This window comes from Phyllobates terribilis, unplaced genomic scaffold (genome assembly GCF_046119375.1).
Source record: "Phyllobates terribilis strain yellow unplaced genomic scaffold, ASM4611937v1 Scaffold_5__5_contigs__length_657084704, whole genome shotgun sequence".
NCBI classification, from domain to species: Eukaryota; Metazoa; Chordata; class Amphibia; order Anura; family Dendrobatidae; genus Phyllobates; species Phyllobates terribilis.
This window is the reverse complement of record NW_027362765.1, coordinates 20,189,653-20,215,697: the sequence shown is the minus strand read 5'-3', so window position 1 is coordinate 20,215,697 and position 26,045 is coordinate 20,189,653. Positions and strand designations below refer to the sequence as shown.

At 47.7% G+C, this 26,045-nt stretch overlaps 1 protein-coding gene across 2 annotated transcripts in view; it reads left to right on the top strand.

Moving 5' to 3' along the window:
* The window catches only part of LOC141270503 (uncharacterized), a 121,724-nt gene that overhangs the window by 67,686 nt on the left and 27,993 nt on the right, over positions 1-26,045 (top strand). For both annotated transcript variants that reach the window (XM_073680512.1, XM_073680510.1), the window contains 5 exons: positions 1,368-1,525; positions 1,655-1,834; positions 1,909-2,032; positions 2,116-2,213; positions 4,601-4,691. In XM_073680512.1, the coding sequence (XP_073536613.1) occupies positions 1,368-1,525; positions 1,655-1,834; positions 1,909-2,032; positions 2,116-2,213; positions 4,601-4,691 (651 nt within the window). The remainder of the gene's footprint in view (positions 1-1,367; positions 1,526-1,654; positions 1,835-1,908; positions 2,033-2,115; positions 2,214-4,600; positions 4,692-26,045) is intronic.

Here is a 26,045-nt window from a genome sequence, read left to right as displayed (position 1 = left end):
TCATCGGTTTTTGTGCCTAAACCAGAATGAGATTTTTTTTTTCCACTGAATTTTATGTACATGCATAACAGAGACAAAAGGACAGTGAGAAAAACGCTGAAAAAATGCACCAAAAAAAAAAACAACAAAAGTCTTGAACAACCTCCTGGCAAGAGATCATGTTTTTCTGCAGAAAATGAACACTGAAAAAACCATGATGTGTGAACATAGCCTAAAACAGTGGAGTCTCATGTCAGCTGTCGGGTCCATAGCATAGGGAGGGAGTCCTCTCCTGTTTGCAAGATGGCATTTGGTTGTGCCACAGTCTAGGGCCTCTAGTTCTGATGGGGACACCTGCTCCAGATTAAGCCAAGGATTGCGCAGAGCCCAGCTATCTTCACCCTGCAGTCCTTACTTTGACTCTGGTGCATAGCAGGGGGAGGTGTCCACTCCAGCAGTGCCAACGGGTATGACCAGAGTTGGATGTAGCTGGTCTTCTAGACACATTAAAGTTGCTGGGATGGCTTAGGACTATGAATGGAGCTTCAATGTAGCAGGATGGCTCAGATTAAATACAGTCAACCATGAGCTCCCTCACATGTGTATGGTTTCTTCGGCGGCCATCTTGGATCTCTTCTAACTCTGGTTTACTCTTCTCCAACTTTATTCCTGACCTGTCTGGTGTGTTCCTTGGTTTTTATGATGCTGTTTGATCCCTAAAGTTCTCAAACAAATCTCCGAGGCCTTCATAGAACAGATGTAGTTATACTTGAAAGAAATTACACAGAAGTGGACTTAATTTACTAATTTATTAATTATGTGACTTCTGGAGGCAATTAGTCAATCAGGATTTTGTTTAGGAGTATCAGACTACGGGGGAGGGCTGAAGATAAATGCATGTCACAATTTTTAAATTTATACTCTTAAAATAATAAAAAAACATTTCCTTTACACTTCACAAATACTTGCTACTTTGTGTAGGTATCACATAAAATCCATTTAAGTTTGTTGGTGTAACATGAAAAAATATGAAAAATTTCACTGGGTACGAATTATTTTTCAAGGCCCTGTATGTAGAACTGCCTTATATATTGCCAAGGGGATAAAAACACAGAGGTGCTTTAAAAAAATTTTTGGGTCAAATCCATTTATTTGAATGACCGAGTTTGGTCTGCAATCTGACCTAGTGTAGAACATTTCTTACTCTTTTTAATGTGAACAGAGCATAACTAGATTGCTATGGGCCTGAGGGTAACTCTTGGACTTGGATGCCATACATATCAGCATAATTTTTGCTGCCAGTGATTGAATATAAAGTCTCCAGTAATTGTGTTATTACAAGGAATTCTTTATGATGTTACTTATCAGCATATCGTTTTCCCATTCAGGTATCCACAATATTATAATATTATATCCTTTCAATGGAGATCTTCTATATCAGAGAATATTACTGATTGACCAATCAAGAATGGATATGGACAAAGACAAGATGGCGGAGAAGCTATTACACCTCACCCTAGAGATCCTCTTCCGGCTTACTGGAGAGGTGAGAGATTCTGATGACGTCACATTACATCATTCTTATCTATGGGGATAACAGATGGACAGAACTGGAGAGGTGAGGACTCTGGAAATGTCTGTAGTGAGATTTATTAATGTGTCTCTCCATAACCAGGATTACACAGTAGTGAAGAAGACCTCTAGAGAGCTCTGTCAGGCCCCTGTGTCTGAGGGATGGGGAAGACCCCTGAGCCCAATCACGGGGCCTCCACCTCACCCCCTGATACATGAGGACATCAATGACCAGAAGATCCTAGAACTCACCTACAAGATCATTGAGCTGCTGACTGGAGAGGTGACACTGCTGGGACATTATTCAGTAATGCTATAAAGGGATCGGGGGGATGACTGTATCATTGTATGTGTCAGGTTCCTATAAGGTGTCAGGATGTCGCCGTCTATTTCTCGATGGAGGAGTGGGAGTATTTAGAAGGACACAAAGATCTGCACAAGGATGTCATGATGGAGGTTCCCCAGACCCTCACATCACCAGGTAATAGACAGGACTAAATACACACGGCCTATAATTATCTGTATGTAAAGAATGAATTCAGTCCTTGTATGTGTTTCCTCCAGATCTATCCAGTAAGAGGACAACACCAGAGAGATGTCCCCATCCTCTTCTTCCACAGGACTGTAAGCAAGAAGATCCCAATGTTCCTCAGGATCATCAGGTAGATGGAGAGAAGGTGTCATGAGATCTCCCTTATGATGTGTAGACGGCTGTGAAGGTCTTGTGCTCAGTCTTGTTTTATCCGCCAGTATTATATGTTTTACTAGCTATTGAACCCGTTCTACGCCCGGGTGGTGAGCATTTTTATTGTTATATGGTCTCCCATGCTGGTATGTGCTGCCCCCCTCCTGGTATTTGTGCTGCCCCCATCCTGTCCCCACCATCCTATCCTGGTATGCATGGCACCCCTCATCCCCAATCCTGGTATGCATGGCACCCTTCATCCCCAATCCTGGTATGCGTGGCACCCCTCACCCCCAATCCTGGTATGCGTGGCACCCCTCACCCCCAATCCTGGTATGCGTGGCACCCCTCACCCCCAATCCTGGTATGCGTGGCACCCCTCACCCCCAATCCTGGTATGCGTGGCACCCCTCACCCCCAATCCTGATATGCATGGTACCCCATCCCTCATCCCTATCCTGTATGTATGTATGGTATCCCTCATCCTGGTATGCATGGCACCCCTCATCCCCAATCCCGGTATGCATGGCACCCCTCATCCCCAATCCCGGTATGCATGGCACCCCTCATCCCCAATCCCGATATGCATGGCACCCCTCATCCCCAATCCCGGTATGCATGGCACCCCTCATCGCCAATCCCGGTATGCATGGCACCCCTCATCTCCAATCCCGGTATGCATGGCACCCCTCATCGCCAATCCAGGTATGCATGGCACCCCTCATCCCCAATCCTGGTATGCATGGCACACCTCATCCCCAATCCTGATATGCATGGCTTCCTCACCCCTATCCTGGTATGTATGGCACTCCTCATCCCTATCCTGGTATGTATGGCACCCCTCATCCCAATTCTGGTATGTATGGCTTCCTCATCCCAGAAACCTGGTATGCATGGCACCCAATCCCTCATCCTAGTATGCATGGCACCCAATCCCTCATCCTAGTATACATGGCTCCCCTCATCCTATCCTGGTATGCATTATGCATGATGCCCCTCATTCTGGTATGCATGGCATCCCATCCCTCATCCTGGTATTCATGGTGCCCCGCATTCCTATCCTGGTATGCATGGTCCCCTCACCCCCCAATCCTGGTATGCATGGTCCCCTCACCCCCCAGTCCTGGTATGCATGGTCCCCTCACCCCCCAATCCTGGTATGCATGGTCCCCTCACCCCCCAATCCTGGTATGCATTGTCCCCTCACCCCCAATCCTGGTATGCATGGTCCCCTCACCCCCCAATCCTTGTATGCATGGTCCCCTCACCCACCAATCCTGGTGTGCGTGGTACCCCTCACTCCCCAATCCTGGTATGCGTGGTACCCCTCACCCCCCAATCCTGGTATGCTTGGTACCCCTCACCCCCCAATCTTGGTATGCGTGGTCCCCTCACCTCCCAATCTTGGTATGCGTGGTACCCCTCACCTCCCAATCCTGGTATGTGTGGTACCCCTCACCCCCCAGTCCTGGTATGTGTGGTACCCTTCACCCCCCAATTCTGGTATGCGTGGTACCCCTCACCCCCCAATCCTGGTATGTGTGGTACCCCTCACCCCCCAATCCTGATATGTGTGGTACCCCTCACCCCCCAATCCTGGTATGTGTGGTACCATTCACCCCCCAATTCTGGTATGTGTGGTACCCCTCACCCCCCAATCCTGGTATGCGTGGTACCCCTCACCCCACAATCCTGATATATGCATGGTCCCCTCACCCCACAGTCCTGGTATGTGTGGTACCCCTCACCCCACAATCCTGATATGTGTGGTACCCCTCACCCCACAATCCTGGTATATGCATGGTCCCCTCACCCCCCAACCCTGGTATGTGTGGCCCCCTCATCCCTTTCACACTGTACACACATACTAAAAAATAAACAGTTATACTCACCTTTCTTCTTTGTACTCCAGCGCTGCTGCGTCCTTTTCTGCCGGAGGCCGGGGGAGGAGTGCGGCGCCAGAGCACCGCGCTGTCTGGCGCCATTTTGCTGAAGACACACTGTAAATGTGTCTTCAGTAAAATGGCGCCGGATAGCGCTATGCGCACGCGCCGATCCGACACCTCGCTCCTGCCCCGGTCTCCGGCGAAGAGAGGCGCCGCAGCAATGCTCCTCCCAGTCAGGTAAGTATGTATGTATGGCGCCATACACCTCCTCTTACCTGTAACGGCTGGATGCGTGATTCTGTCTGGAGCCAGACTGCGCGTCATGCATGCGCAGTCTATCAAGGCTTCAGACAGAGGCACGAATCCCCGGTTATATTATAGATACTTGTGTAATGAGAACAGTGGAAATGACTGGATTAGAGCTGATCATAGATGTGACTTCTCCATCTGTCTGTGACTTTTACAATATTTGTTTCAGGGTGAAGATCTGACCCATATTAATACTACAGAGACAGATGTAAGGGGTGATGAGCGGTGTAAAGAGGAGATTCTTTCAGTTGACAGCGCAGGTGAGTATTGGCTCCTATATTTTGTTTATTCACTGGTTGGTACAAATTTGTGGGTTTTTTTTTAATTTGTGCTATGTACTCTACCGCTATGTATGCCAAATCCAAATTAAATGCATTGCCTAATTTTAGCTGAGAGAAATGAATGTTTTGGGGGCATCTGTGTAACCCCTTTCCAGCCCAAGGCGTACTACGTATCTGTGCCCTGCGCCTTATGGGCCAGATACGTATTAGTACGCCTTGGCGATTTTGCCCGCACACAAGCGGTGCGGGCGACATCGCCGCCAGGGGTCAGCTGATTGTCACAGCGCTCCCTGCACATTAACCCCCGAAATGCTGTGATCAAAATCGATCGCAGCATTCCGGTGGCAAGAGGAGGTAAGCGCGATACTTACCTTCTCTGCCGGCATACCGCAGCCTCTGAGTCCGGTCCCGGATGTTGTCATGGTGACCCGATGTCATCATGACAACATCCGGGTCACCAGGAGGCAGAAAGTTACTTTGGTCATGCGCAGTGCACGACCAAAGTAACTTCTCCCTGTGCAGCACTGACAGGCTGCATGGCATAGGGAGCTGCTGTTCTCTATGCCATGCAGGCGATCAGGCTGCAAAAAGTGAAAGTCCCATAGTGGGACAATGTGCAAAAGTGATAAAAATGTCAGAAAGTGAAAAAAAAAATAATAATTATAAAAAATAATAATGATAATCAAAAAAGAAAAAAGATATATATTGTACCCATAAATAAATAATTTTATGAAAAAAAAAGTAAATAAACCAATAAAAGTACACATATTTGGTATCGCCGTGTCCGGAACGACCTGACCTATAAAACTGTCCCACTAGTTAACCCCTTTAGTGAACACGGTAAAAAAAACAAAAAACGAAACCTAACACGATGCTTTATCATCATACCGCCAAAAATAAAATGGAATAAAACGCGATAAAAAAAACGAATGTAAATAAAAATGGTACCGCTGAAAATGTAATCTTGTCCCACAAAAAACATGCCACCATACAGCTCCAACGGCCGAAAAATAAAAAAGTTATAGCTTTCAGAATAAAGCGATGCAAAAACAATGCTTTTTTCTATAAAATAGTTTTTATTGTGTAAAAGCAGCAAAACATAACAAAAACAATATAAATGTGGTACTGCTGTAAACGTACTAACCCGAAGAATAAAGCTGCCTTATCAATTTTACCACACGCAGAACGGCATAAAAAAAAAAAAAAAAAAAAAACAGTTCCTGAAAAATGTAACGTGCCCGAAAATGGTACCAATAAAAACGTCAACTTGTCCTTCAAAAAACAAGCCGAAATATGTAAAAATTATAGCTCTCAAAATATGGCGATGCAAAAACTAGTCATTGCAACAAAAAAAAGTTTTTTTTTAGTGTGTGACAGCTGTCAATCATAAAAACCCAATATGAATCTAGTATCGCTGTAATTGCACGGACCCGAAGAATAAAGTCGTCTAATCACTTATACCGCACGAGGAACGGTGTAAAAAATAAACTCTAGGGTTAGGGTTGTGTTAGGGTTAGGGTTGTGTTAGGGTTAGGGTTGTGTTAGGGTTAGGGTTGTGCTAGGGTTAGGGTTGTGCTAGGGTTAGGGTTGTGCTAGGGTTAGGGTTAGGATTGTGCTAGGGTTAGGGTTGGACTAGGGGTAGGGTTGACCTAGGGTTAGGGTTGAGGTAGGGTTGTGCTAGGGTTAGGGTTGGACTAGTGGTAGGGTTGAGCTAGGGTTAGGGTTGAGCTAGGGTTGGGGTTGTGCTAGGGTTGTGCTAGGGTTAGGGTTGTGCTAGGGTTAGGGTTGTGCTAGGGTTAGGGTTGAGCTAGGGTTAGGGTTGTGCTAGGGTTAGGGTTTTGCTAGGGTTAAGTTTGGGCTAAGGTTAGGGTTGGAGTTGTATTAGAGTTTGGGTTAGGCTTGTGTTGGGGTTGGGATTTTTTCAGAAGTAAAGAAAAAAAATGATGACGAAATAGCGACTAGTGTTGAGCGCAAGTGATCGCGACTTGAGTTTGCATTGGGTGCTCGGGTATGCACCAAGTATAGCGGGTGCTCAAGTGACCTGCTCGAGTCTCCGCCCCAAATGTTTTGCAGCTGTAACACAGCCAAAAAACCTCACGGGGATTGCCTGCCATGCACGAGCGATCCCCGCATGATTTTTTTGGGTGTCTAATAACCGTGAAACATGCGGGCGGGGACTCGAGCACGTCACTTGAGCACCCGCGATACTTGGTGCATAACCGAGTACCTGATGCAAACTCAAGTAGCGAGCACTTGCACTCAAGACTAATAACAACTTATTCAATATGATGACCTAATGTTATCAAATTCTGTGTCGTACCTCTGGGTTCAAAATGTTCACTATACCCCTTGATAAAATCCTTGGGGGGTGGGGGAGTCCACTGTTTAGACACATAAGGGACTCCTCAAACGCAACATGGCGTCCGCTAATTATTCAAGCAAATTTTACATTCAAAAAGTCAAATGGTGCTCCTTCCCTTCCGAACGCAGCCGTGCACCCAAACAGTGGTTTTCCCTCACACATGGGGTATCAGCTTACTCAGGAGAAATTGCACAGCAAATTGAATGGTGCAATTTCTCCTGTTACCCTTATGAAAATGCAAAATTGGAGGCTGAAAAACATTTTTGTTGGAAAAATGTGAAAATTCTATTTTTACGGCTCAATGTTATAAACTTCTGTGAAGCACCTGGGGGTGCAAGGTGCTCACAACACACCTATATAAGTTCCCTGGGGGGTCTAGTTTCCAAAATGGGGTCACTTGTGGGAAGTTTCCACTGTTTAGGCACATCAGGGGCTCCCCAAACGCAACATGGCATCCGCTAATTATTCAAGCAACTTTTACATTCAAAAAGTAAAATGGCGTTCCTTCCATTCCCAACCCTGCTGTGCGCCCAAACAGTGGTTTTCCCCCACATATGGGGTATCAGCGTGCTCAGGAGGAATTGCACAACAAATTTGGGGGTTAATTTTATAATGATGCCCTTGCAAAAATAAAAAAAAATTGGGGTCTAAAGTAACATTTTTGTGAAAAAAAATAAATGTTCATTTTTTTCTTCCACATTCCAAAATTTCCTTTGAAGCACCTGAAGGGTTAATAAACTTCTTGAATGCGGTTTTGAGCACCTTGAGGGGTGCAGTTTTTAGAATGGTGTCACTTTGGGGTATTTTCTGTCATAAAGGCCCCTCAGGCTGTGTGCCCATGATGCGTATTTCATGCGTATTTGGTGCGGAAATTTCCGCAGCATAAACGCATGGTAAGCCTTCTGCCATGGTCCCCTATGCAATTCCGCACTTTCAATGCCCATGCTGCGGATTTTTCCGCAGCGTTTATGCTGCGCTCAAAAATCCGCAGCATGTCCATTAATTTTGCGGAAGCGCTGCGTTTTCGCCGCCATTGACTTGCATTAGAACGCGCCAATTCCGCAAGACTGCATCTGTACTTGCGTAATTGGCGCATTCTAATGTGCGGTCCTCCACACCCAGGTACCATAGAAACTGTAAAAAAAAAGAATCAAATAAAAAATAAAGATTATATTCACCTTCTGGCGGCCCGCGCTGCGCTCCTTCTCCTTTGCCGGCACATCGCATTGGACTGTAGGACCTGCGGTGACGTCACAGTCATGTGACGGTAGGTCCTTCAGTACAGGGCATCGCGATATCCCGGCAGCCAGGAAGGAGCGCAGCAGCACACCCCGGGCCATCAGAAGGTAAGTATTAAGGTTTATTTTTTTTATTTTTAACCATTCTAATGGTCACACTATATAAATCCATGCCGTTTGCATGGATTTATTTAGTGTGACCTAGTTGTCAATCACTTTCAAGTGATGCTAAAATCGCTTTGAAAGCGCTTGTCAACCCGCATGCGGAAACACATGTGAATCCGCAGGAAAAACGCATGTACAATCCGCATGCGTTTTTATCTGCCAGGGAGATGCTGAAATGCTGCAGAAATTTTCTGCTTCATTTCTGCATCGTGGGCACATAGCCTCAAAGTCACTTCAAATGTGATGTGGTCTCTAAAAAAAATGGTTTTGTAAATTTTGTTGTAAAAATGAGAAATCGCTGGTCAATTTTTAACCCTTATAGCTCCCTTTGGAAGTGCATTGAGGTGAAGGGTGCATTGCTGGAAAAGGGAAAAAAAAAACAACAAAAAAAACTCTTTAAATCTCTTAGTTTGCGAGTGTGAACGAGCTGCGTGTGTCCGGAGCGTAAGTGCGAACGAAAGTAAGTGTGTGACTTGTTTTTCAGTGACTTTGTATTCAGGGAGTTTGGAAGGGAGGACTTTGGACTGAATTGCTGACTGTATTTCATTAATTTTTTACTTTACTTTTTACTTAACATTCTGTATATTGCAATCCCCATTAGGAAATGAGCTCCATTATTGACAATGCTATCCAGTGTACATCTTGCCACATGTATGTATTCCTTGAACAGCCGGTCGAGGTTGCTTACTGCTGCGCGAGATGTGTGCACTTTGTGCGTTTGGAAGCCCAGATACTGGATCTAAATGAGCAGCTGGCAATACTGAGATCCATTGACAACATGGAAAGGAGTCTGCTGCTCACTGAGCAGCAGCTCACTGGGGTAGATGTGGGGGAGGGTGGTAGTCGGGAGCTGCAGGACAGTGAGGTCGCTAGTTGGGTGACAGTTAGAAGGGGTGGTAGAGGGAAGAGTGCCAGGGAGGCTAGTCCTGATCTGGCACACCCCAATAAGTTTGCAAAGTTGGGAGATGAGGAGAGTGACGGTACAGGGGTAGCACTACTGCAGCAAGGCATGTCCCCTGAAAGCCGGAGGAGTGTCAGCTCCAGTAAAGAGGGAAATAGGAGAGTAGGGCAGGCCAGGCAGGTGCTGGTAGTGGGGGACTCAATTATTAGAGGAACAGATAGGGCAATCTGTCACAAAGACAGGGATCGTCGAACAGTGTGCTGCCTACCTGGCGCTCGAGTCCGCAACATCGCTGATCGGGTTGACAGATTACTGGGAGGGGCTGGTGAGGACCCAGCGGTCATTGTGCACATTGGCACAAATGACAAAGTTAGAGGTAGGTGGAAGGTCCTTACAGATGATTTCAGGGAATTAGGCTGCAAGCTGAAAGCAAGGACCTCCAAGGTGGTATTCTCTGAAATACTACCGGTACCACGTGCCACGCCAGAGAGGCAACGGGAGATTAGGGAGATAAATAAGTGGCTCAAGAACTGGTGTAGGAAGGAGGGATTTGGGTTCCTGGAGAACTGGGCCGACTTCTCAGTTGGCTACAGACTCTACGCTAGGGACCGGCTGCACCTTAATGGGGTGGGTGCAGCTGTGCTTGGGGAGAAAATGGCTAGAAGGTTGGAGGAGTGTTTAAACTAGGGATTGGGGGGAGGGTATTCATTTTATAGGTGGTGAAGATAGTGCAGATAGTGACCTGGGCATAAATAAAGAAATTGGGGATGGGGTTAGAACAGTCAATAAAGTAAGAAGGAATAGAGGTACAGAGAGATACATAAAATGCATGTACACTAATGCCAGAAGCCTCACCAACAAAATGGAGGAATTAGAATTAATTTTGTTGGAAAATAATTATGACATGGTAGGGATATCTGAGACGTGGCTGGGCGAGAGCCATGACTGGGCAGTTAATTTACAGGGCTATAGTCTGTTCAGAAATGACTGTACAAACAAGCGAGGGGGGGTGTGTGTTTATATGTAAAATCATCCTTAAAACCTGTCTTGCGGGAGGATATATGTGAATCTAATGAAAATGTAGAGTCCCTGTGGGTGGAGATAAGGGGAGGGGGAAAAAATAATAAAATACTGATAGGAGTTTGTTATAAGTCTCCAAAAATAATGGAAGTAGCGGAGAATATCCTCGTAAAGCAAATAGATGAAGCAGCGACTCAAGGAGAAGTCATTATTATGGGAGACTTCAACTACCCTGAAATACATTGGGGGACAGAAACATGTAGTTCAAGCAAAGGAAATAGGTTTTTGGCTACTATGAGAGACAATTACCTTTCACAACTGGTTCAGGACCCAACAAGAAGGGGGGCACTGCTAGACCTAATATTAACCAATAGGCCAGACCGCATATCAAATATACGAGTTGGGGGTCACTTGGGTAATAGTGATCACAAAATAATACGTTTTCATGTAACCTTTAATAAGATGTGTAGTAGAGGGGTTACAAGGACACTAAACTTCAGGAAGGCAAATTTCCAACGGTTAAGAGAGGATCTTAGTGCAATAAACTGGGACGATATCCTGAGACATAAAACTACACAAAGCAAATGGGAGACATTTATTAACATCCTGAATAGGACCTGTGTACAATATATACCCTATGGGAATAAACATGCTAGAAATAGGAGGAAACCACTATGGCTAAATAGAGCTGTAAGGGGTGCAATAAGTGACAAAAAGAAAGCATTTAGAGAACTAAAGCAAGTAGGTAGTGATGAGGCATTAAATAAATATAGAAAATTAAATAAATTATGTAAAAACCAAATCAAGGCAGCAAAGATTGAGGCAGAGAGAATCATTGCCAGAGAAAGTAAAAAATGATAGTGTTGGCCCCCTTAAAAATAGTCTGGGTGAAATGGTGGATGAGGATGAGGAAAAAGCCAATATGCTCAATGATTTTTTTTCAACCGTATTTACACAAGAAAATCGCATGACAGTAAACATGATTAGTGATAAAAATTCTCCAGTAAATGTCACTTGCTTAACCCAGCAGGAAGTACGGCGGCGTCTAAAAATCACTAAAGTTGACAAATCCCCGGGCCCGGATGGGATACACCCGCGAGTACTGCAGGAATTAAGTAACGTCATAGATAGACCATTATTTTTAATCTTTAAAGATTCCATAATAACTGGGTCTGTACCACAGGACTGGCGTATAGCAAATGTGGTGCCAATATTCAAAAAGGGGACAAAAACTGAACTTGGAAATTATAGGCTGGTAAGCTTAACCTCTACTGTGGGTAAAATCCTGGAGGGTTTCCTAAGAGATGCTATACTAGAGTATCTGAAGAAGAATAACCTCATGACCCAATATCAACATGGGTTTACGAGGGACCGTTCCTGTCAAACTAATCTGATCAGTTTTTATGAGGAGGCAAGTTCTGGACTCGACCAAGGAAATGCAGTGGATGTTGTGTATATGGACTTTTCAAAAGCTTTTGATACGGTTCCACACAAAAGGTTGATACATAAAATGAGAACAATGGGGATAGGGTAAAATATATGTATGTGGGTTAAGAATTGGCTCAGTGATAGGAAACAAAGGGTGGTTATTAATGGAAAAGACTCAGACTGGGTCTCAGTTAACAGTGGGGTACCACAGGGGTCAGTATTGGGCCCCCTTCTTTTTAACATATTTATTAATGACCTTGTAGGGGGCATACAGAGTAATATTTCAATATTTGCAGATGACACTAAACTCTGCAGGGTAATCAATACAGAGGAGGACAATTTTATATTACAGAAGGATCTATGTAAACTAGAAACTTGGGCTGATAAATGGCAAATGAGCTTTAATGGGGATAAATGTAAGGTAATGCACTTGGGCAGAGAAAATAAAATGTATAATTATATGCTTAATTGTAAAACACTGGGCAAAACTGTCACTGAAAAAGACCTGGGTGTATTGGTGGACGACAAGCTCACGTTTAGTGGCCAGTTTCAGGCTGCTGCTGCAAAGGCAAATAAAATAATGGGATGCATTAAAAGAGGCATAGATGCTCATGAGGAGAACATAATTTTACCTCTATACAAGTCACTAGTGCGACCACACTTAGAATACTGTGTACAGTTCTGGTCTCCGGTGTATAAGAAAGACATAGCTGAACTAGAGAGGGTGCAGAGAAGAGCGACCAAGGTTATTAGAGGACTGGGGGGTCTGCAATACCAAGACAGGTTATTACACTTGGGGTTATTTACTGTGGAAAAAGAAGGCTTAGGGGTGATCTTATTACTATGAACAAGTATATGAGGGGACAGTACAAAGACCTTTCTACTGATCTTTTTACTCTGAGGCCTGAGACTGGGACAAGGGGGCATCTTCTACGTCTGGAGGAAAGAAGGTTTAAACATAATCACAGACGGGGATTCTTTACTGTAAGAGCAGTGAGACTATGGAACTCTCTGCCGCATGATGTTGTAATGAGTGATTCACTGTTAAAATTTAAGAAGGGCATGGATGCCTTTCTTGAAAAGTATAATATTACAGGTTATAAATACTAGATTCCTTGATAGGGCGTTGATCCAGGGAACTAGTCTGATTGTCGTATGGAGTCGGGAAGGAATTTTTTTCCCCAATGTGGAGCTTAGTGTTTGCCACATGGTTTTTTTTTGCCTTCCTCTGGATCAACAAGTTAGGCTATGGGTTGGACTAGATGGACTTAGTCTTCCTTCAACCTTAAAAACTATGTTACTATGTTACTAACGAAAAAAAAAATTTTGGTTCCAAAACTGTGCTGATGTAAAGTAGACATGTAGGCAATGTTATTTATTAACTATTTTGTGTGACATATCTCTCTGATTTAAGGGTATGAAAATTCAAAGTTTGAAAATTGCGAAATTTGCCAAATTTTCTTCTTTTTTTTTTTTTAAAAAAAAGTGAAATATATACCTTCGGCACAATAAGAGAAAAATTATTTGATGCCAAAAATATTTTTGTTAAGAGGGACCCAAAGGAACAAGAATTTCCAACGTTTCTTCTAGTGCCTCTATCAAGGTTATCTAAATATAACCTTGATAAAGGCACTAACTAAAACTTTGGAAATTCTTGTTCCTTTGGGTCGCTCTTAATAAAAAAATTTTGGTATCAAATAATTTTTCTCTTATTGTGCCGAAGGTATATATTTCACATATTATATCCTTTCCTTCTGAGCACAGCATATAGTCCGTGCGAATCCTTTCTCACTTTTATTTTTAAAAAAATAAACGCAAGGGAGGTCGAAGAAATTGGTCTGTTAGTCTTTGGAGTAGCCTATCTGTGTTGCAAGCTACACCACCTGTGTATCTAATACCAATTTTTTACTGCATCTAAGCCAGCCAATCCTTTTGGGCCTGTAGCAGTGTCTGGTAGTCAGTGGAGTAGCCCATCTGAAGCAAGCTACACCACCTGTGTATCTAATAACAATTTTTTACTGCATCTAACCCAGTAAATCCTTTTGGGCATAGTAGCAGTGTCTTGTAGTCAGCGGAGTAGCCCACCTGTGAAGGAAGCTACACCGCCTGTGTATCTAATTCTAATTTTTTACTGCATCTAACCCAAGAAATCTTTTTGGGCCTAGTAGCAGTGTCTGGTAGTCAGCGGAGTAGCCCACCTGTGAGGGAAGCTACACCGCCTGTGTATCTAATTCTAATTTTTTACTGCGTCTAACCCAGGAAATCTTTTTGGACCTAGTAGCAGTGTCTGGTAGTCAGCAGAGTAGCCCACCTGTGAAGGAAGCTACACCGCCTGTGTATCTAATTCTAATTTTTCAGCAGCAGAAGGGAAGGAAGGGAGACACAGAATCATTACTAGTGGGTAGGCGGAGCCCCACAGGATAGTTCACCTCAGATTTATAAAAAGTGACGACCGGCCCCTCCAGCCTAGGCTCCTCCTACTCCCATGATTCTCCAGTCTAAAATTTGAGGTCGCTGAGGATAGTCGCTGCCTTTGCAGCTCCTCAGAAGATTTTTTTATTTTTTGTCCCGGAGACCTGGCCCCCCCCGTGGTCTAGAGGTCTCATGGGGTCTCAGCGCTGCTGAGACCCCCACCCCTCCCCTGGCGGATCTGCGTACCCCTAAGGTGGTCCCCGCAGAACCTTACCGGTCCCGGGGGATACAGGGCGCTTCCTGGCGGAGACGCAAACCGCGCCTGGGGGGTCCCTGCGCGCTCCGCTGTGGGGGAAGCTAAGGGCCACGGCGCCACACATCCCTGGGGGTCCCTGTGGTGCTCAGCTGGGTGAGTACTCAGTATGTATGAGTTCTTTAGCGGCTGCTGCGGCAGCCGCTGTTACTTTAATCAATGCGGTGACTGCTGTTTTTTTTTTTATCCGCAGGTGGAATCCCTGCAGTGATGTGTCAGACGAGCGGGAGCGGAGGACGGAGAAGCCGCGCGCTTTTTTGAACGGCGGCGGGGGGCGTGGCCTCGCTTCCCCTCGGCTGCCTGTCTTTCGCGGGCAGGAAGAGCTCTAAGCGCGCGCCGGAGCGGTTCCCGCCCCTTCCTCTTCCGGCTTCTTCATGCGCGGTGGCCATACCAAGCGGTGTCCTCCTGCTCCTAGCTCGTCTCTCGTCTCTCATCATTCCGGACGGTCCACTTCAAAAAAAGACCGGGAAGAGCAGTCACAGCGGCCAGCTGGGTGAGTCGCTTCTGTCTTTAAGGCAGAAGGTTCCTCTCTCACCTCCGCAGCGCGGGGCACCTCTCTGCAACCCTGTTAAGGTAGTCAGACTGTGCTGTACCTGCCGTTGTTACCTCTCAGCTGAGGTTTTTCTGGGGCTCGCACACCTCTTTTAAAAAAAAGCAGAGGTTGTCCGCAGTCTGCAGCATTAACCCCTCAAAGGCAGTTAACCCTTAAATCCTGCTCTGTCGGGCTGCTGGGGTAGCTTTCTCTCCTAGAGGAGCTGTAACCCTTCAGCGTTTGATTCCCCCTGGGAAGAACAGGCTGTGGTACGGGATCACTCTGTCCTAGTTACTGACCACACCTTTAAGGGGTTATTCGGCCTTACAAAATTCTGTGTGAGGGCATGTCGGATCAGGGTCCAGAAGGCGCGGACTGCCTCCCAGGTCCGCTTCAGGATCTGTCTCGCGTATCTGATACGCAGGAGTCCTCGACGGCGTCAAGTTTAACGCTGGTCGGGGGGCTCAGTGATGTTAAAGTGGAGGCGCTCACTCGCTCCATTGATAGCCTGTCTGGCCTTCTAGGTCATTGGGTATCAGCTAAATCCCAACAGACTTCCCATGGCAAGAAGCGCCACAGGCCGGTACTGTCCTCTCCGCACAGCGAGACGGAGGCCTCAGAAACTCCGACAAGCTCTGCTGGGGAGATCTCCGATTCTGACGAAGAGGATCGGCAGGGTCGCTCTGCTTCGCTTGTGGGCCGCGTGGATGCCTTTATGGTGGCTATGAGAGAGGCGTTACAGTTGCCTGATGAGGTATCGAGACACCCTGGTAAGTCGGCCCGGCTGTTTCAGGAGTCGCGTCGGACTCGGTCGACTCTGCCATCGCTCGATGAGCTTAGCGAGGCGGTGGAGAAAGAACGCCTGTGTCCGGATAAGCGTTTTCAGGGGACACGGATTTTTGATGCTCTGTACCCCTGTTCCACGGAGACGGTCGCTAATTGGGTTCCCTCTCCTGAGGTGGACGTTCCTTTATCTCAGCTGAGCAAATCTTCTCTGCTTCCTGTTAAAGGGAAGGCGAGTCTGCAGGATCCGCTAGACAGAAAGACAGAGTTAGCGGCGAAATCCATCTACGAGGCCGCGGGTCATGGATTCCGAGCGTCCTTAGGAGCCATGTGTGCTGGTGAGGCGTCTCTAAGGTGGTTGGATCAGCTACGGACGGCGTGGCAAGATGGGACCCCGTTATCTGAGGTAGAAAGGCTCATCCAGTTGTTGGAAGAGGCAGCCCGATATGGCAGAGACGCAGTTCTGGATACTCCTTCGGTTCTGTCCAGAGCGCAATCCTCGGCCGTCACAGTCAGAAGAGTGCTGTGGCTTAAGCAGTGGACTGGAGACGCTGTATCCAAGCAAGGTTTGCTGAGTCTGGCGTACAAGGGCGGTCAGCTTTTTGGTTCTGACCTCACGGAGCTGATTGCGAAGGCCAAAGCAAAGGATACGGCTTTGCCGCAGCGGAGAGCAGCGGCGTCTACGTCTGGCAAGTCTAGTGTCGGTGGTGGTCGTCGGTCCTTTCGGCCCAGGGGACGGTTCGGTCAGCCCTCTTGGGGGTCGGGTCGTCCCTCGTCTTCCGGAAAGAAGACCTCTCAAAAATCCCGTACTCCCTGGAAACAGAATTTCCGTCAAGACAAACGGGAAGCTGACAAAAAGCCCGCTAAGGCGGACTGACGCCAGGTGCTCACCCGAGGGTTCCCGGGTGGGGGGTCGTCTGCTCCAATTCAAGTCGACTTGGGCATCCCACGTATCGGACGCCTGGGTGACGCGGGTTATGTCGGCAGGCTATTTCATAGAGTTTCACTCTCGACCCCCAGACAGGTTTTGCCAGTCTCGCATCCCGTCCGAGCCCAAGCTGGCAGCTGCTCTGCTGCGGGAGGTCGATTCTCTTCTGCAGAACGGCGTAGTGGTTACGGTTCCACCGGAGGACCGGGGAAGGGGGTTTTACTCCAACCTCTTTGTGGTTCCCAAAAAGGAGGACAAGTTTCGCCCCATTCTGGATCTCAAAGAGTTGAATCTTCATGTCCGGACCCGGAAGTTCCGCATGGAATCTCTTCGCTCTGTTGTGGCGGCCCTGTCACAGTGCGATTTTTTGGTGTCAATCGACATCCGCGACGCCTATTTGCATGTCCCCATTGGAAGGGCCCACCAGCGCTTCCTGCGTTTTGCCATAGGTCAGGCCCATTATCAGTTTGTGGCCCTGCCGTTCGGGTTGGCCTCGGCGCCCAGGGTTTTTACAAAAATTCTGGCGCCACTTATGGCGATTCTCCGAAGACAAGGGGTTACAATTCTTCCCTACCTGGACGACCTGTTGATAGTGTCATCCACAGCGTAGGAGGCGGTGACAGCTCGCGATCTATCCCTTCAGCACCTGGAAGACTTCGGGTGGCTGGTCAATTGGAAGAAGTCATCTCTGGAGCCGTCACAGTCAATCCTGTTCCTGGGAATGCATTTCGACACGGTACGGGCAGTGGTGTCCCTGCCTCCGGACAAACAAGCGAACCTTCGTCACCAGGTTCAAGCCATGAGGTCGACGACGGCAATCTCCATTCGAAGGTGTATCCGCCTTCTGGGTCTGATGGTGGCGACAATGGAGGCGGTACCTTTTGCTCAATTTCATTCCAGGGGTCTACAAGATCTCATTCTGACCCGTTGGGATCGATCGCCGGCTTCGCTGGATCGCAGTGTCATTATCTCCCGCAGGGTGCGAGAGTCTCTCGGATGGTGGTTACGTCCGGAGGTGTTATCCCTGGGGAAATCTTTCCTCCTTCCACGGTGGTCGGTCATAACCACCGATGCCAGCCTGACGGAACGATCTCTGGATTCAGGGAGTCTGATCGTCAGAAGAGTCTTCTCTGCCGATCAATATCCTGAAGTTGAGGGCGATTTTTCTCTGCCTCCGCCATTGGACGGTCCCTTTGAGCGGTCTGCCAGTCCGAGTTCAGACGGACTATGCGACAGCGGTCACATATATCAACCATCAAGGCGGAACGAGGAGTTCCAGACTCATGATGGAGGTCTCTCGGATCATGTTATGGGCCGAGTCCAGGGTTCCAGTCATCTCCGCGATTCACATTCCAAGAGTGCGGAATATCACAGCGGATTTTCTCAGTCGCGAGCAAGTGGATCCGGGAGAATGGAGTCTTCATCCGGAAGTGTTTGCACTGCTGTGCTCCCGTTGGGGAACTCCCCAAGTGGATTTGATGGCATCCAGGCTGAACGCCAGGATTCCGACGTTCATGTCCAGGTACAAGGACCCAGAGGTCGTGGCGGTGGATGCTCTAGTAGCCCCGTGGGACCAGTTCGAGCTGATCTACGTATTTCCACCGGTATCTTTACTACCTCTGGTGATCAGACGGATCAAACTCGAGCGAATCTCGGCAATTTTGGTGGCGCCAGATTGGCCGAGGAGGGCGTGGTTTTCAACGCTGGTGTCGCTTCTGGCAGCACCTCCGTTTCCACTACCTCTTCGCCCGGACTTGTTAACCCAGGGACCCATTCGTCATCCGGACCTGAAGTCTCTTCGTTTGACGGCGTGGCTCTTGAGACCGAAATCTTGACCCGTCAAGGGTTTTCAGCTGAGGTCATTGCCACTCTGCGAGCGGCCAGAGGGCCTGCTACGACTAGGGTTTATCACAAAACTTGGGAGGCCTTCTTTTCGTGGTGTTCTGGATCTTCAAGAAACCCGAGGGTTTTTTCCATGACCAACTTATTGGCTTTCCTGCAATATGGATTGGACAAGGGTCAGTCAGTACCTTGCGGGGTCAGGTATCTGCTCTATCCTTGCTTTTTCGGAAAGCTATTGCCTCGCGCAGGGATGTGCTTTCCTTTTTTCGCGGGGTAACACGTCCGTTTCCGCCTCGGAAGAAATTTGTGGCTCCTTGGCGGCTTAATCTAGTCTTGGAGGCTCTTCAACACAGACCTTTTGAGCCTATGGATTCTGCTACGCTTTTTTTGCTTTCTTGGAAGGTGGCCTTTCTGGTGGCGGTCACCTCTTTGAGAAGGGTTTCTGAATTGGCGGCACTTTCTTGCTCGCCCCCTTTTCTGGAATTCCACTCGGATCGTGTGGTGCTTCGCACCCGTTGTGACTTTCTGCCTAAAGTGGTGTCACGTTTCCATGTTAATCAGGACATCGTGTTGCCCTCACTCTGTCCAGAACCGAGGAATTCAAAGGAGCGGGCCTTGCACTCGTTGGATTTAGTGCGGGCTTTGAAGTTTTATCTTTCAATCACGCAAGGGTTTCGGAAGTCGGACTCTCTTTTTGTGATTCCTGCTAGTCGTTGGCGTCCAAAGACACTATAGCTCGGTGGATACGGTCGGCTATCCTAGAGGCTTACCGGCTCAGAGGCGAGCCTTGCCCTATTAAGGTTCAAGCTCACTCCACTAGAGCTGTGGGGTCGTCGTGGGCCTTTCACCAAGGGGCCTCGGCAGCTACCTGGAGTTCCGTTCACACTTTTACAAAATTTTATAAGGTGGACGTCAGTGCTTCCGCTGATGCGGCCCTAGGACGTTGGGTCCTGCAGGCTGCGGTGGTTTAGGTTATCTCTTTAACTTGAGTTTAGCGCTGGTTGCGCGTTTATCTAAGTTGTTGGGGTGTTGGCGATTCTGCCACTGTTTCCCACCCTTAAATTCTGGACTGCTTTGGGACGTCCCACTAGTAATGATTCTGTGTCTCCCTTCCTTCCCTTCTGCTGCTGAAAGACGGATTTTGGTAAGACCTTACCTGTAAAATCCTTTTCAGCGAAGGAAGGAAGGGAGACACAGCACCCTCCCATGGCAGAAGTTTATTATTGTTTTCAGATGCGGCGCGACCCCTCTCTGATGGCGGTTATCTGGGTTGGGGTTGGCGCGCAAAGGCTCTGTTCCAGCATTGCCAGCTCATTGCAGTTGTCAGGTCCAGTGAGTAGTACCTGGGACTGTGTGGTTTCTTCTGTTATATGCATAACCTGTTCTCTCGTTTTTTCTGAGTTTTCAGAAGAGGTTGTGTTGCTCCGCTGGTGTTATCTGCTCTTCCTTAGCTTCTGTACGGACTGGAGAATCTTGGGAGTAGGAGGAGCCTAGGCTGGAGGGGCTGCTCGTCACTTTTTATAAATCTGAGGTGAACTATCCTGTGGGGCTCCGCCTACCCACTAGTAATGATTCTGTGTCTCCCTTCCTTCCTTCGCTGAAAAGGATTTTACAGGTAAGGTCTTACCAAAATCCGTCTTTTTACTGCATCTAACCCAGGAAATCTTTTTGGGCCTAGTAGCAGTGTCTTGTAGTCAGCGGAGTAGCCCACCTGTGAAGGAAGCTACACCGCCTGTGTATCTAATTCTAATTTTTTACTGCATCTAACCCAGGAAATCCTTTTGGGCCTAGTAGCAGTGTCTGGTAGTCAGTGGAGTAGCCCATCTGAAGCAAGCTACACCACTTTTGTGTCTAATAACAATTTTTCACTGCATCTAACCCAGTAAATCCTTTTGGGCATAGTAGCAGTGTCTCGTAGTCAGCGGAGTAGCCTACCTGTGAAGGAAGCTACACTGCCTGTGTATCTAATTCTACTTTTTTTCTGCATCTAACCCAGGAAATCTTTTTTGGGCCTAGTAGCAGTGTCTGGTAGTCAGCGGAGTACCCCACCTGTGAAGGAAGCTACACCACCTGTGTATCTAATTCAAATTTTTTACTGCATCTAACCCAGGAAATCCTTTTGGGCCTAGTAGCAGTGTCTCATAGTCATTGGAGTAGCCCAGCTGTGAAGCAAGCTACACTGCCTGTGTATCTAATTAAATTGTTTTACTGCATCTAACCCAGCCAATCCTTTTGGGCTAGTACCACAGTTTGGCCACTCAGCTCTGCTCAGTTTCCATCCATCGTTTTTTGTGCAAACAACTACAGAGTTGCCAATTAGTTAACCACCAATATGAATGGCAAAAGGCCTGCTGCTTGTGGAAAGGGGAATAGGCGTGTTGGAAAGGGAAAAAAAGGTTGTGTCCATGGGGTAGGTGGTAAAGCAACAGTAACATCTGCAGAAGAAAGACCATCTTCCAGCCAAACTAAGATGTCTACTTCTTTTCGTGGACAATGTGATATGATCCCTTCCTTATGGACACGCCCATCCCTACAAATTCCAGATGAGGCACAAAAACAGCAGGTGCTTCAACGGATATCAAGTGCTCCTTCAAGTGGGCTCTCCTCCACCTCAACTTCAACATCACAAATACTCCAGTCCTCAGAGGTGTCACCCCAATCGCACTTGCTTCCTCACAGCACCCAAGTCTCCAGCTGCCTGTCTGAGTATGGGGTAACACAGATGGTTGAGTCTGCAGAGCTGTTTACTCATACTATAGCCTGGGAATCAGAGGTCTGCTCCAGAGCTTCTGTGAATCCAGACGAGGAAATGATCTGCACTGATGCCCAGAATGTTTGAGTCAGATCCAGGCCCAGATGAAGAAGGTTCTGAGCATAATTTAGACCCTCGTTCCCAAACTGTAACTCCTGTTGGTGGAGACAATGAGGAAGACGATGATGAGACTCAGATACCTGATTGGAGCGACAACTTGACTTTTCAGTCAGGGCAGGAAGAGGTTGGCTCTGAGGACAATGGGTGTGAGAACACACAGGGTGATGATGACGAGGTTGGAGATCCCACTCACTGTCAACCCACAATCAGCCAGTCGATGAGGTCAGCAGAGGAGGTGGAGGAGGATGCTAGTGATGACGAGGTTAGGTTGCGCCTTCCTGGACAGAGACGGAGTACTGGAAGCATGTCAACAACTGCATCCTTAACCACAACTCTGCCTCTGACCACAAGTCATGGTGGCTCTTCAGGTCGCATGGGCTCTAAGCCTTGCATAGCCTGGGCATTTTTTGAGATCGCAAAGGATGACCCAACTCATTTTATCTGTAACATTTGTCACCAAAAGCTAAGTAGAGTCCAAAAAATCCATAGTTTGAGTACTTCATGCATGAGCCGTCACATGGATATGAAGCATAAGTTGCAGTGGGAAGCTCACTGTGTTACAATGCAGCCTAGCGGGCCGGGCCAACCACCGTCTGCCCCATCTTGTGCATCCGCGGCCTCTTCATCCTCTGTGACTGGGGGGACAGCAGTCACACATGTTTTTGGACGCAGACCAGCCACCTCTTTACCCGCAACAGCCAGTGTGATTGGCAGGTCGTCAGTTCATTTGGAAGTGGAAACACCTGCTGGTGTTGAGCGCTCTCCGACATCGAGAGCACCACCTTTGGATCAAGGCAACATAACATGTCCGCCTGCATCTTCCTCACAGACCGGCAGTTTGCCGGGGACACCCTACTCAACCCCGTCTAAGCACAACAGCCAGCCCTCGGTCCCTCAGATGTGGACAAGTAAAAGACCATTTCCTCCTAGCCATGACAAAGCTAAGAGGTTGAATTTCACCATCTGCAAGCTGTTAGCTACAGAAATGCTGCCTTTCCACCTTGTGGACACAGAGGATTTTCGAGACCTTATGCCTGTCGCAGTGCCCCAGTACCAGATGGCCAGTCACCACTACTTCTCAAAGAAAGCTGTGCCTGCGCTACACCAGCATGTCGCACACAACATCTCTGCTTCCTTGAGAAACTCTGTGTGTGACAGGATGCATTTCACCACAGACACTTGGACGAGTAGGCATGGACAGGGGCGTTACATGTCGCTGACTGGGCACTGGGTAACTATGGTGACAGCAGGACAAGGGGCTGCTGTCCAAGTCTTGCCGTCTCCACGAGTTGTGCGTCAATCCTCTTTATCTAAAAGTTCCTCCATTGCTTCTGCCGCCTCAACCTCCTCTCGGTCCTCCACCTGCCCCCAAAGCCTGTCTGAAAATGCCACCCGCGTTCTAACTGCGCAGAAGGAATCCTGCACACCTCCTTACTATGCTGGCCGCAGGGCTCAACGGCATCAGGTGGTGTTTACTTTGGAATGTCTGGGAAATGTGAGTCACGCAGCTGAGGAGTTGTGGTCAGCTCTGGAGACCTAGTTTCATGAATGGTTGTCTCCACTGAACCTGCAGCCAGGGAAGGCCGTGTGCGACAATGCTGCAAACCTTGGTGCGGCCCTTCGCCAGGGCAATGTCACACACGTGCCTTGTATGGCTCACGTGTTGAACCTGGTTGTCCAGTAATTTTTAGCCCACTATCCCGGACTAGATGGCCTTCTGCAGAGGGTACGGTCGCTGTGTGCTCACTACCGCCGTTCGCATCCCACAGCTCAGCGACTTACATCTCTACAGAAGTCGTTGGGCCTGCCAGTTCACCGGCTGAAATGCGATGTGCCGACACGATGGAATTCAACTCTGCACATGTTGCAGCGACTGTGGTTGCACCGACGAGCCCTGGTGCAATACGTTATGACGTATAGCCTGGGCCAACGAGATCCAGTGGTGGGGCAAATCATGCTGCAGGAGTGGTCTCAGATCAGGGACCTATGCACCCTTCTGCACAGTTTTGAAATGCCGACTAAGATGTTTAGTGCCAACGATGCCATTATCAGCATGACTATTCCGGTCATTTACATGCTGGAGCACACTTTAAACGGTATTCGGAGTCAGGTGGTGGGACAAGAGGAGGGGGAGGAAGTACAGGAGGAGTCGTATGCGGAATGGATAACATCTCCAAGGCGGCAGGCATGGGATGGTGGGGGAGAGGGATTAACGAGGGCGCATGGCAGCAGCCAAACTGTTGAGAAAGGTGCAGGAGCCGAGGAAGAAGTGGAGGACGAACTGGCGATGGGCATGGAAGACTCATCAGATGAGGGAGACCTTGATCACATTTCTGTTGTGCGAGGTTGGGGGGAGAGGGCAGAGGAAGGAAGCATGATTCTTACCTCGCAACCAACACAACAAGGACTTGGTCCTCCTGGATGCGCAAGACACATGAGTGCCTTCTTGCTGAACTACCTGCAACATGACCCTCGGATTGTCAGAATGCAAAGTAATCTCGACTACTGGGTTGCCACACTCTTAGATCCCCGGTACAAAAGTAAATTTGCCGAAATAATTCCTACCATAGAAAGGGATTCACGCATGTAGGAGTATCAGCAGAGGCTGTTACAGATCCTTACATCTGCTTTTCCACAAAACACCAGTGGTGCACGTAGTGAATCTCACAGTTCTAACTTGCCAACCGTGGGACTGTCGAGTCTTCATCACTCAAACCGTAACAGTAACACCGTATCTGCTGGTAACAGCAATTTTGTGGAATCGTTTCACCAATTTTTTAGACCATCCTTTGCAAGGCCACAGGAGACAAGAAGTCTGACACATAGTCAATGCCTAGAGAGGATGGTACAGGAGTATCTCCAAGTGAACATCGAAGCCATGACTGTGTCACTGGACCCTTGCTCATTTTGGGCTTCCAGTCTGGAAAAATGGCCTGAGCTCGCCACTCACGCCTTGGAGATCTTGTCGTGCATCGCAGCCAGCGTTCTCTCTGAACGTGTGTTCAGTGCTTCTGGTGGTGTGCAGACAGATAAGCGCACGCGGCTGTCCACTGAGAATGTAGACAGACTCACGTTCATAAAGATGAACAAATCATGGATCCGCAAGGACTTTTCTACCCCTGTGTCATCCTGGGGAGACTAAAAGCTTGAGGATTTTGGAAAATCACCTCACCAACCATTTTAAGCAACTCTGGGGCAATTGATGCCACTTAAGTGGTGTCTGTGCCACAATTTTTGGAAAAATGGAGACTCTTTTTGGAGTCCCCTTGATGTGTTTTACATGACGTTGGCATCGTCAATTCCAGGTGGGTCGGGTCGCTCCCCCCCCTTTTAACCGTAGGAAGCTACATACACTATGGCTTGGGGTAACACAGATGGTTGAGTCTGAAGAGCTGTTTACTCATACTATAGCCTGGGAATCAGAGGTCTGCTCCAAAGCTTTAGTGTCTGCTAATCAGCGTAGTAGCCCAGCTGTGAAGCAAGCTACACCTCCTGTGTATCTAATAACAATTTTTTACTGCATCTAACCCAGGAAATCCTTTTGGGCTAGTAGCAGTGTCTCGTAGTCAGCGGAGTAACCCATCTGAAGCAAGCTACACCGTCTTTGTATCTAATAACTATTTTTAACTGCATCTAGCCTAGGCAATACTTTGGGCCTAATAGCAGTGTCTGCTAGTCAGCGGAGTAGCCCAGCTGTTTTGCAAGCTACACCGCCTGTAGATCTAATTACAAATTTTTAACTGTATCTAGCCCAGGCAATACTTTGGGCCTAGTAGGAGTGTCTGCTAGTCAGCGGAGTAGCCCAGCTGTTAAGCAAGCTACACCGCCTGTAGATCTAATTACAAATTTTTAACTGCATCTAGCCCAGGCAATACTTTGGGCCTAGTAACAGTGTCTGCTAGTCAGCGGAGTAGCCCAGCTGTTAAGCAAGCTACACCACCTGTGCTTTGGACACTTAATTTTTTCAAAGGAAACGCTTTGGGCCCCCGGGACACTCAGTCAAGAGCATCGGGGAGGCGCCCCAAGGCAAAGGGGCTGGGACTGGCGGTAGCACGCCTTGCGGCGGACCGCCAAGCTCGATCCTTATAAAAGCTTTTTAACTGCAGGAGCTTTAGTGGATGCTACTGGAGCTGGAACTCTTTTTTTTATTTAGAAAAATACAAAACACAAATATAACCGCCGATACAAACATCATACAGAAAAACAAAAAACCCCAACAAGACATAGCCCAAATCCTAAAGCCCAGAGTCCAGTTAAAATAACATATAACATGGAAAAGACTCTCACTCTCCAGGAGACCCCCCGGCTAGGGAAGATCTTAACTTGCCTCTCTTTACAACAACCTCTACTATTCGCCACATTCATACCTGCACATTCACACCTGACCCCCTAAGAAAACCAAAAGACTGGCCCATCGCACAAACAAATAAAGATAGGACACCTGGCCAAAAACTTAATACTTATATTACTATGCACACGAAAAAAAAAAAAAAAATTCCCCACCACTATTTTTTGAACAACCAAGGTCCCACAATAG